Source organism: Monodon monoceros, unplaced genomic scaffold (genome assembly GCF_005190385.1).
Source record: "Monodon monoceros isolate NGI ecotype Baffin Bay Population unplaced genomic scaffold, NGI_Narwhal_1 Super_Scaffold_21, whole genome shotgun sequence".
Lineage (NCBI taxonomy): Eukaryota > Metazoa > Chordata > Mammalia > Artiodactyla > Monodontidae > Monodon > Monodon monoceros.
In genome coordinates, this window is record NW_021703778.1 from 111,516,290 (window position 1) to 111,528,548 (window position 12,259).

The 12,259-nt window shown below is 34.2% G+C and overlaps 1 protein-coding gene across 10 annotated transcripts in view; it reads right to left on the reverse strand.

Annotated features, from left to right (window-relative positions):
- RALGAPA1 (Ral GTPase activating protein catalytic alpha subunit 1) overlaps positions 1–12,259 on the reverse strand; it is a 228,295-nt gene continuing 216,036 nt past the window's right edge. For 5 of the 10 annotated variants that reach the window (XM_029237181.1, XM_029237180.1, XM_029237175.1 and 2 more), the window contains 3 exons: positions 10,846–10,970; positions 3,295–3,297; positions 5–1,352 (listed from right to left, as the gene is read on the reverse strand). In XM_029237181.1, the coding sequence (XP_029093014.1) occupies positions 1,204–1,352; positions 3,295–3,297; positions 10,846–10,970 (277 nt within the window). In that variant the 3' untranslated portion in view covers positions 5–1,203. Of the gene's footprint in view, positions 1,353–3,294; positions 3,298–8,268; positions 8,300–10,221; positions 10,253–10,845; positions 10,971–12,259 lie in introns of all 10 variants that reach the window. The other 5 variants (XM_029237182.1, XM_029237176.1, XM_029237179.1 and 2 more) reach the window with 4 other exon arrangements.

Consider the following 12,259-nt stretch of genomic DNA (forward strand, 5'->3'; position numbering starts at 1 on the left):
GAAATGATAAGAATATTTTTATTGTATTATTAAATACCATCTTTTTCCCACTGTTACAAATTTGTAGATACTACATGAATGATGATACATAACTTATATTTTATAGTTTGCCAGTATGATGTATTTACACATGCAGTTAGTACCAATGTCATGCTACATTTCCTTAGGAGATGCCCGTTCAAAACAAAATGTGAGCAGCTTATCTACTGTAGGAAAATACTTCTGGAGGGTGGAAGGTACACCAACCCGCACGTGCAAGTTCAGTATTAACAATATTAGATTAATTTAGACTCCTGGGTCATGTTCCCTTTTCTTTGACAATAATACACATAATTTAAGCCACACATTTATGTCAGAAAAGTTTTCTCCTTCTTTTCTCTTTTCCTACCCGCCCCACCCCATTCCTCCCTTTTTGGTACTTAAGAAAGAACATAGATATACCAGGATCCAGCAGCCAATAAGGGGCCACAATCTCAAAACAGAAATGGCATTTAACAGTGATACCATTTAAAAAGCAAAACATTAGAAAAATATTTGGAAGCTAAACATGAATCAAAGTTCAGCACAGTGATTTTTCTGGTTTTTAGATATGTCATGGCATCACCTGCACAGCAAAGAAATGAGACATTGCTTTGGGAAGAAAAAGTTAATGCTAAAATTATTTCAGCTGGAACTTGAGATACTAAAAGACCATTTATTTTAGGTGGTTTATTTTGATAACATAAATAATCCATACACATCCTGTGTATTAACAGATTTGCAACTATTGCTACAACTTTACAAATGCTTAAATTTAAAGATGTACATTTATTAAAAAAATTATATATTTACTGAGCCATAAAGTTGTAATGGGGCACGATAAATAAAATAATGAGACTATCTGTCCAATTATATTTTGGCTCAAAGTTAATTACGAAATTAAAAGTAAAACTACTTAGACATAATTATCTAGGGAAGGTAAAGGGTGTAGAATAAAACTCCCCCCCCACCCCCCATACGGCAGCTTGGAGTGTGGGGGGAAAACCAACCGAATAAACAACCCAAATCTAAAATACTAAGTTACAATTTATTTAAATCCAGTGTTTTCTAAAATAAATGTTCAGGAAGGAACATGCATGTTATGGTAAACACGAAGCCTGAAAGGGTTAACGCTATGTTCATGCTAAGGTGGCTACTGCTGATCACTGCTGGGCTGCTGTCTCCTTAGGATTTATTGGCTGAGCCAGAGGAACGACGCAGCTTCATGGACATGCGGCTTTTGCTAGTTCGAGGAGACATTGGTGAGGCCAGGTCAGCCCCGTCTACCTGCGTTGCTGTGGGAGTTTCACTGGGTAGAATCTCTGGGTAGGAGCCTGTGGGAAACAGCAAGAGCATTAGTGCAAGTCATCCAGCCACTCATCCTGTAAGAAATAACTTTTCTGCTACAGATCTGCAGCATGGATCCCAACCCTTAGTGAGGTCTTTTGAGAGGAAAGAGCAAGCCCCAAACTTGCTTGTTATGACAGTGATCTGGTGGCTCATGTCATCATATTAGCAAGAAAGCACCAATCATTATTTCCAGAGCCAGAACCAACCAGAGAGCTCCCCAGAAAAAGCAATGGGAAGCAAAATCTTTGGGACAGAAAGGACAGGGATCCAAAGCACCACCATTAGCATGCACGTAAGGGCTTAAGAAGCAGGTGAGAAGGACCAATTCCTATCTCTAGGGTACAGGGTATAATCAAGAAAAGGGCCTTCATTGCTCAAACTTGGAAACAAAACAGCACCAAACGTTTCCAAAAAGGAACTTAGCAGTATGAGACCATTATACATGCTAGGTAGTTAAATATGCTTTTAAGAAGGAACAAGATAAATTCCCTGGGGAAGGAAGAGGACAAGAACTCTTATCTGAAAGTCAGTCAAAAAAAGACAAACTGATCTCTCAAAGTGTCTCAACTTAGAATTGACAAGTAATGCTTTTGTTTTCTTAAACTTCTGCAGTTACGCTATCCAGTCATAGCAAGTAGATAACCAGTAGAATTTAGTAAGATATAAAAATTTGAAAGAAGCAAAACAAGTTGAAATTGGAAAATTCTTCATATCATTTATTTACAAAGTAGTTCTTCACCTTTGTACTTTATTTCTGAGTTATGATTCTCTAATTCACAGCAATACTACAGAACTTTGCACACTATAGGCTCTTAAATATTTCATGAATAAGAAATTACATTAAAAATTAAAAACCCTTCCAGAAAAATCTGAAAATATAACACAATAACAAATTTTTTTAAATTCTGTATATTTTGAGGCATTTTAATCCAGATTTCCTTGGTCTTATGTACATAAAAATTATCTTTACGAGTGTCACAAACAAAGACATGTCACACAGGTTGCAGGCTTAAACTTACACAGCTCCTAACTCTGTACGGAAACTTTTGGCATATTTGTTAGCCAGCGTAGCACCACACTGACACTTCGAGCTTGGGAATACTTATACGACTATTTCCATATAATGAAACATTTGTGCTTAAACTGAAGCTATGAATATTTATAAGGAAACATAAAACTGTTCAATAAGGGGTACAGATCCTACTGAGATGTCTTAGGAAATTAAGAATGTATCTCTGTAGAACACTTAAAAGTTTTTAAGGCCAAATATTATACTTAAGAACAAACATACATTGTCAAGGAAAAAACATTTTATCACTAATCCTAATCCAGGTAAATTGCTCTCCTTTTTAAAGTAACCTCTCCAACATTCTCTTTTCTAATTGAAATGAGGTTGACCTTCAAAATACAAGAAGGACATATACTTCTGTCCACCTTTACTCTTCCTGAAGATCTGAGTTGGTTCATACTGGGCCCATACTGGAAAACCTAGAGGAGAATATGAATCCACGGACCTTTTTAGGGAAGCACTGCAGATGGATGGCAGAAGGAAGGTGAAGAGCAGTAGCTCATGCTTTGCTGGTAATGCATACTATTCCCGGCCAGTCATGAGAGGCCTTCCCATGGCTGTTTACCTTGAGATGGCCAATGTTTTCTAGTGGAGGTTTTGGGAGGAAGAGAACTATCACTGCATTTCTTTCTTTGTTGTGAATGAAGAAATGGAGTAGCGAGCAGAAGTGAGAAAACAAAAGAGAAGATAGATAACAGATATGAGCGACAAAGTGCAGAATCTTACAGGTGTTAACAGAGGAGTAGAGAAGACAGTAATCAGGTTTTTATTATGAAACACAATTGGGCATGCAATGCATTAGGGTGATGAGGTCTCACAATGGACAAATGCTTTGTAAATTCAAATGTTATACTTACCCACTAACAAAACAAGTTCAAACAGGAAAAAAAGAAAGAAAAAAAAGTCTATGAGAGATTCTTTAAACATCTACCTTTTAAAGTGTTCATTGTACTGGTGGCATGTTATGCTAACCACTCAGTCATAAAATCTCTAGGGCTGTACTGTCCAACGTGGTAGCCATAGCCACATCACAGTTAATTAAATTAAAATTATAAATAAATGCAAAAAATTTATAAATAAATGCAAAAAATAAAATTAAATAAAAATTAAAAATTTGGCTCCTTGGTGCACTAGCCACATTTAAATTGTTTAGCAGTCACATGTGGTTAGTGGCAACCATACTGGACAGTGCAGATACAGAACATTTCCATCATCACAGAAAGTTTTATTACAGAACACTGCTTTAGAGTATGCCAAATTCAAAGAATATTTTCCTCAAAAACAGCAATTCCTCTATGTCTCCCTTACTGCCTTCAAGGTGAAACCCCCTTTCACTCAACTGAGTCAAATCAGGCTAATTTTTAGTGTGTGTGGTATACAGTACCGCCTCATGTTTTAGCTAATGATGTTTGTGATAAATACTCAGCATACCCAAACTCTATAAATAATTTATGGTGGATAGATCTCAACTTTAGATTTAAAGAATAATGTGATACTTACACTTCATTTCACATCCTATTCTGCCTAAGTATTGATTTATATCACCTGAGTCATAAAGAATATTGATTTATTTATTTCTATTGATAATATATCCTCTCAAGTATAAAGTTTAAAAAGTATAGGCTCCTATGTTTCACATATAGTATCTATTAATAACATTTTTACAGTACACAGACTGTTGTCTGTATCTTGATGGAATAATAAACTGATTCATATGTTGTACACTGATTACAATGAGCTATTATTACAAATAACATGATGAATATGACTGTGAGGATCTATAAAGATTGTAAAAGGGAACTCAATGCATTGTTATTTATTGTGGCTTTGGTTATACTGCTTGCTGACAGGTATGACCACTTTAAAACTGCTAAAGTTACTGGACCTACCAAACATAGCCTTTAAAAATATTGTGACTTTGAAAGCAATTCTAATTAACATTGAACTAAGAGGCAGCGTCATCTTAGAAAGAGCATGGGTTAGACAGACCCATGACAAGTTTGTCATGTTACTAGATGCTGGATATTGGGCAAACTAACCTGAGACAGTTTTCTTATTTGTAAAACAAAGACAATACTAGTTATTTTGCAAAGTTGTGGGGAATGAATGCCTACATATGCAAAGATCCTGGCACACAGCAGGTATACAATAAGTGTAGCTATATAATAAAACTACAATAAGAGCAAACATTAATAGACTTTAGATCAAAAAAGATGAGGATTAGAAAAGAAGGGATAGAAACTAGAAATATTTTTGAAGAAAATGACCACTTAGAAAACATCAGTTGTTAAAATGTGGAGAACTCAACGTAACTGTTTAGTTTGGGGGAAAATAAAGAATATCCACTTTTATGTTAATATCCCTATAAAACATAACCTTATATTAAAGGACAGATTACCCAAATAATCTTACTGCCTTAATATTGTTAAAGGAGTTGGTAAGTGATTAAGATTGGTGTGGACGCACCACTGAGTGTCATAAAGTAACACATAATTTAAAATAAAACAGTACAGAAACGCAGGCAAACATGAGGTTTCAAGATATTCAAGAACTACCATTATTGTAGACTTAGAACATATCGGTCTAAGCTTGTCATATTTTATCTCCTTACAAATGGGAAAACTGGGTTTAGGACAGATGAATTCATTTGAGTTCATGCAGATAAGAAATAGCAGAGCTAGGATTTAAATCCAGATCAGTCTGATTCCAAAGCCCATAGCTCTCCCACGGCAACCTTAAAACTATACTAAAAATAAATAAATAATAAAAAATGATTTTTCAATGGGTGGAAAAGTAGAGCCTTCAAAATAAAAATTTTTAACAACTTCTAATTTGCAAATATGACAGGTTACTGGGCAATCTCTCTCCTCTCTCAATATCAAGAAGGAACTGAAAATATTTAGACTAAATGAGTAATTATAATACCTCAGGTACTCTGAAGTCAGACTCTGACTTTACCAAGTGACTGTTGGTAAGGTTTTTTGTTTTTGTCTCATAGAATTGCCATGAAGATTCAGTGAGAGGATGCATGTATAGTACTTAGCACACTGCCTGGCACTCAGTAATCGCTCAATTATTATTTTCATTACACAAATTTTACATCTGAATGAATGCTCTATATGAAAACTGAACCTAGTAATTATTGTTATAAAAGGTTAATGGACTTTATTTAAGATTAATATTATTTGCTTCTTGGTCAACAACATACAAGCCAAATTTCTAAGTTTAAAATACTGAAAAGAGAACACATTTGGCTGCTTATAATTTCAGGCTAACCTAGTGATAAATAAATATGATTATTTATTTTAAAAAATATTTGTTTTTAAAAACACAGTAAACAAACTTATAGCTTATGTTATATGTTGAAGGAAACATTTTCTACTGGCACTTACAAATAATATTTAGGATATATATAAAATAACTATCTTCTGAAGAGCTACAATCTTTTCTTCCAGATCATTTCAAAGCCTGGGAAAAGGAGACAAGTTTAATGGCTAAATTTTGATGATTCATTCCATTCAAAGATTCAAAGAGATGGGCCTTACAATCATACTACTATCTCATCTACATGTGGCAATACAGATTTTGTGAATTAACAGCAAAACTGAGGTTAGAATTAAGGAAGATTAGACACTACTCTAGGTCTTCAAAATCACTGTTAGATTATCTCTTATTTTGATGGCATAGAAATATTTGAATCTTATTACTAATTTTTAGAAGATTTACTTAGATAGGAACCTATACGTTTTCTAAAGGTAATTATGCAAAGTGGTATGTATGTATACATATATTTATGTATGTATACAGTGGACCCTTGAATGTAGGGGCTAGGGGCGCCAACCCTCTATATAATGTGCCTATAACTTATAGTCAGCCCTCCATACATGCAGTTCCTCCCTATAGGTGGTTCTGGTTCCTCTGTGTCTATGGTTCCGCATCCACGGATTCAACCAATCTCAAATTGTGTAGTACTGTAATATATACTGTTGAAAAAAAAATGCATGTTTAAGTAGACCTGTGCAGTTCAAACCCATGTTGTTCAAGGGTCAACTGTACATGTATATGCATATGTGTGTGTATATATGTATATGTATATACATGTGCATATATAGAGGGAGTCAAATACCAATCACCCCTTTAATTTTTAAAGTATTGATACTAAAATCTCTAAATTTGTAGAGAAACAAATCCAAAGAGAGGTACATACTAGTTCAACTAATAGAGTATTAGCTGTAATTCTAGATATGCTACATAATAGGCATTGAAAAATACTTATGGCTGATGATAGTAAAAAGACATAATACTGGAAAAAAACTGGGTGTATTATATATATATATATTTTATTTTATTTTTTTTGCTATACATACATTTTCTCTGTTGCGGGCAGCACACACATTTGTGCTGGACCCGAAGGCTCACTGCGCTGTTCAGGGTGTCCCCACCCCTTACTGTTGGCCGCTCTTAAGTGTGGTGTGGATAGACCAGGCTTCCTCCTCAACAGCTGTCTTTTCCCTTTTTCCAAAATTGCTGTGTCTGGCTCTGCACATTCCCTTTCCTCCTCTTCCCTTTTTTTTTTTAAATTAATTTTTATTGGAGTATAGTTGCTTTACAATGTTGTGTGCGTTTCTACTGTACAGCAAAATGCATCAGCTATGCATGTGCATATATCCCCCCTCTTTTTTGGATTTCCTTCCCATTTAGGTCACCATAGTGCATTAAGTAGAGTTCCCTGTGCCGTACAGTATGTTCTCATTTAGTTATCTATTTTATACATAGCATCAATAGTGTATATATGTCAATCCCAATCTCCCAATTCCTCCCACCCCACCCTTTCCCCCTTGGTATCCACACATTTGTTCTATGTGTGTATTTTTAATAAGAAAGATAACTTAATATTTACTGTGCACTTGCAGTAAAACAGGATCCTGTTTCTTCTTGTTGGCATTCTAGATTTTTCTTTTATTTAAAAAAAAATTGGAGGGGGAGGAAAAAAACAACTTGATTTGAAAAGACAACGTGACATTAGGGAAAAATATCTAGATTTTGAACTGCCAATGTAATCTGGCCAAGAAGAGAAGTAATTTCATTTTAAACTTTAGAGTCAGAGGAGAGGTGTTCATGAATGTTAAAAAAGAAGGTTACAGTAAAACTTTTGATATTTTCTACACACATGCCTGACAAAGATAAAGGAATTTTTTTCCTGTAATTTTTTTTTTAAATAAAGGACATGAAAAATCTAATAATGTTTTAATGTCGTTATGGAAGATCAGCAAAGTGTGACATCACGATATCTCCCTCAGTGACCTTAGGGATAAAAGTAATTTCCCTTAAGTATCAGTCTACTGCCACAGACAGTCCATTTTGAGAAAATACAGTTATGAAATTTATGGATCAACTATGATATACGAAAAATGTTTTTTTGTATCTATTTAAATAATACTAAAAATTATCTAGAAGAAGCCCCACTGGATTTCAGTGTCATCACAGTTGATACATTACTGTTAACCAGGAAGTAGGTTTTAAATAAGCTTGAGCCAAGTTAAGTTTTAAGCCAAACTTAAAACAGTATTTTGCCACTACTCCACTGAATGGTATTATATTATAGGTTTGGTTAGAAAGAACAGATTATATCCTTTATATGATTACCGTACTGGTATTCCTTTAAAATGTAATTTCAATTTATTGCATTAGTATTGATTAGTATTAGTTTATATGGATGGGGTATGCATGGGATATCTAAAGTTGATTCTCAATTGCGGTTGATTCTCGATTACAAGTTAAAAGGAAATGGGGGAAGAACAAAGGGTGTTTTGTTTGACACTTTGTCTTACCTTCAGATAAACAGAACTGATATTTAATGATCTAAATCTCAATGGGGCAAATCAATTTTATCATCATGTTAAAAAGTAATAATGGGGCTTCCCTGGTGGCACAGTGGTTGAAAGTCCGCCTGCCGATGCAGGGGAAACGGGTTCGTGGCCCGGTCCAGGAAGATCCCACATGCCGCGGAGCGGCTAGGCCCGTGAACCATGGCCACTGAGCCTGAGCGTCCGGAGCCTGTGCTCCGCAATGGGAGAGGCCACGACAGTGAGAGGCCCGCGTACCGCAAAAAAAAAAAAAAAAAAAGTAATAATGAACCTAAAAATCTTCACATTATGTAATTTTTGAAAACCATAAGTCAGGTCCATATGGCTATTACATGGCCTATTTCATGTCTTCTCTCTCAACTTTGACTTACAACTTTAAAGGGACTTCTACATTTATGGGTTGGTTTGTGACAGGAAAATCAAAATCTGAGATGACTGGGAATAAAAAATCATTCTTCAGATATCATAATGTTTTTGCTACTGTAAAGGAGTAAATATTTCCTTTTTATATTATTGTGCTGAATTGAAAACCACTGATAAAAATTTTTATCTTTCACAACTATTAAAGTCTGCAAAAAAACCATAAAAATGTATTAAGTAATACTGGAAAAGTTATTTACAGTGTTTAAAAACACCTTTTAAAAATTCAAGTGCATGTTTCTAACAGTTCCTAAAGGCAAAGACAATTTAAAAAAATTAACCAAAGAGCCTTGACTTGGCTGCTGTATCATTCTTTACCTAATGTCTCAGAAAGTGAGAATACTACTTACTTCCCATGTTATACATCTGGCCGAATGTGCAGGATAATATGCAAAATATAAGAAGAACATTAAGAAGAGGAAATTGAAGGACTCCAGCTAGTAAACAGCTACAACATGAAAACTGACAGCCTTTATACATTTAAGGGGAAAAGTTAGTCTGAACGTGGCTTTATTATCAATATTTTTCATTTGTGAAATTTATGGCTCAACTCTATGTATGGTACACAGAAGTGTTATTCATGTCTATTTTAATAATGTCTGATATTTTATCAGATATTCTCTATTATTAAAAATGAAATGTCCAGGTATACTTAACTAGTTTTTATTTTGTTGTTCATTAACTTATTTTTAGTATCTTTCTTTTACCATCTTTCTTATGCAGAGCTGAGTAATTTTAGATAGTGTCAACCCAGTCTAATATAATTTTCTCTTTGCTAGGTCTTTTATATAATTAATTGAAAGGGCTCCAAGTTTTTTTGTAAAATTATTTTTATAATGGCCAATTAATTGGTGACAGGAATGGAAGCTTTAATTTCATCGACTTTAATTGAGAATTACAGTAATTTTTTTTGCAAGCAAATTAGGCCAGTAAAGGCCAGTACTGTGCCTCTTAAACTACTTAATATAAAGAAAACTTATATAATATGAAGAGAATCTGAAGGCTTATTAAGATGAACTTCAGGTATACTGTATTCTCTTTTCCTGCTTCCCTTGAACATCATTAAAACAGTCATCTTTGTATTTCAGGTGCCTAGTATGGTGTGAGGCACACAACAGAATAACTATTTGATGAGTTAAGATACCCAATAACAATGCAACACATTACAAAATACAGAGACACACCATTTCAGTTCAGTAGTACTACATTTTCATGCTGAGAAACAAAAAGGTCAATACAACAAGGTGTAACTAACTTCAACCAAGGGTTCTATTATTAGTTATTTTTATCCCAGAACCAGTGTTAGTGTTTCATGCAGACCTAAGTTAGTAAGTATAATTCTGGAAGAAATTTAGTGACAATTTCTGAAATGTTTAGTATGAACCAGGGCAGTGTTAAGTTTGCTTATTAACTGAGTTACAAGCTTAGTGCTTGCTAGTTTTTAAAAAAGGAAATGGGGGAAGAACAAAGGGTGTTTTGTTTGACACTTTGTCTTACCTTCAGATAAACAGAACTGATATTTAATGATCTAAAGAGGGAAAATAAAATAAATGAAACAATCATAAGGAGTGCAAAGAATTACAGAATAGGAAGGCCATGAGTCATTTTTTTCTTACTGATTTCTTCAAAATTAGTTAATTGTAAAAATGCAGTACCCTCTTATAATCTTTAAATATTACAAAATAATTTACTCTAAGTACTTCTAAATCTAGACCAATTATGTTAACTTTATTTGTAAAATCAGAGATGATAAGGTAATATTCTTGGCCATAAAATTTGATCCTCTGAAGTTGAGAGTGCCTGCTCAACTTGTATTTCTTTTGCAGATACTTCAGTAACGATTCCGTGAAACACAATAGTTACTGCCCATTAGCTCAGATAAAATGTAGTGTATGTGCTTTTATGAAGACTGTTGACTTTTAAAGGAACTGTATTTAGGTAAAAGAAAGTATAAATCAAATTTAAAGGCCAAATATGAAAATAATCATGAAGAATATTTATATTTCAATGACTGGAAGTTTATTCAAGCAAGTTTTCCATTAAAGAGTTTTTTAGAACAAAAGGGTATTGCATTTCAAGTTCCAATAATGAACAGTAACTAATACTTGCTTTTAATCTTACCGGCATCAGATGGTAAATGATGGTAGGGAGCTGGAGAAAAAACCTGTGCTGCAAAATCTTCAAATGTCGTTGGTTCTAAATGGTGCTGGACAATCGTTTGCAGATATCGCGCTCTCTCCTCATAGCTGATTTCCTTCAGTTAAGGATGAACTTAAATGCAGCATACATTGGGAAAGAACCGATCGCATCAAAAAGGACTACTATCACTGCTAAGCCATTACTTCTTGATAAATATAATTATTAACTATTCTTGCATATCATTAAAAGTACAGCTTTTTAAAGAGAAAAAAATGTAGCTTTTAACATAAGTTTACTCTTCAGGATATCACTATACCTGGCAGCTTAACAGGAAGACATTTATTAGAAAATAATTAATAGTAAACTGTTGGAAGAAAGAAAGGCAACAGTTTACTTGGGAAAGGATTCAACTGCTATCAGGTCAGCCTAGGGCTCCTCTTATCGTTAATCAGCTTCGATCTGCAGATGTACTCTGAAAAGCCACGCAATAAATACTATAATGCTTAAAATACTATGTCTGAAATTCTGTTTTTCATTTGTAATAATTTATTGTGAAAAATTCCTGCATATCATCTTTTTCTAAAATCCCTGCATTTTCCCAACAATTGTTCTCATTTTGAATGGAAGACTACTGTTGCTGTAATCCTCGAACTTAACTCCATGCAGTTAAGATAAATACACAGCTGAATCTGTATCTCAGGAAAAAATACCTAGTCAATTATAACACTGAAACAAGCAGGAATATTTGCAGAGAGTCCACAGGACTCCTACATACCGTCTAACAAAGCATCTACAGGGCACTCACACTGACAGAAAAATACTGTACTTCCCTTTCACCACATTTTCTTCTCTGATATTATTGACAAGCAACCAGTACCTTGAAGTGTTGTTGCTTTTGAACAACCCACTCCAGGCTTCCTGTTTCAGCAGGCCTGATTGTGCTGTTAGCACAGAGAGGGCAAGAAAGAGAGAGAATTTTTCTGTTGTTCACGAAAGCAACTATGGAAATGGCTGTCAAAATGTAGAGCAGCAGGCAGCAACATACAATTATCAGGAAAAACTCACATGCTGACTTCATGTCGTATAGTTCCTGAACTGAGAAATCAGTTAACCTTTCTTCTACAACTTTTAAAAGTTTTCCAGCTGTACTCAGTGTGCTATGTTGATAGGCTTTACCTAAGACATTTAACTAAGTGTAAAGGATAATAAAAATTTGCTTATTGGTTCTTCTTTATTCATTGAATTTTCCCCAAAACCCATTTTAATATTTTACCCTCAAAATTCATTATTCTCTCTCTTTTTAAAATTGCAATTCAATTGTTGTAATCCTTTAGTTCCAGAGATTGTAGACCGAGTCTACAATCAAGACTAAGAAAAAATTTTGAGAGGAAGATAA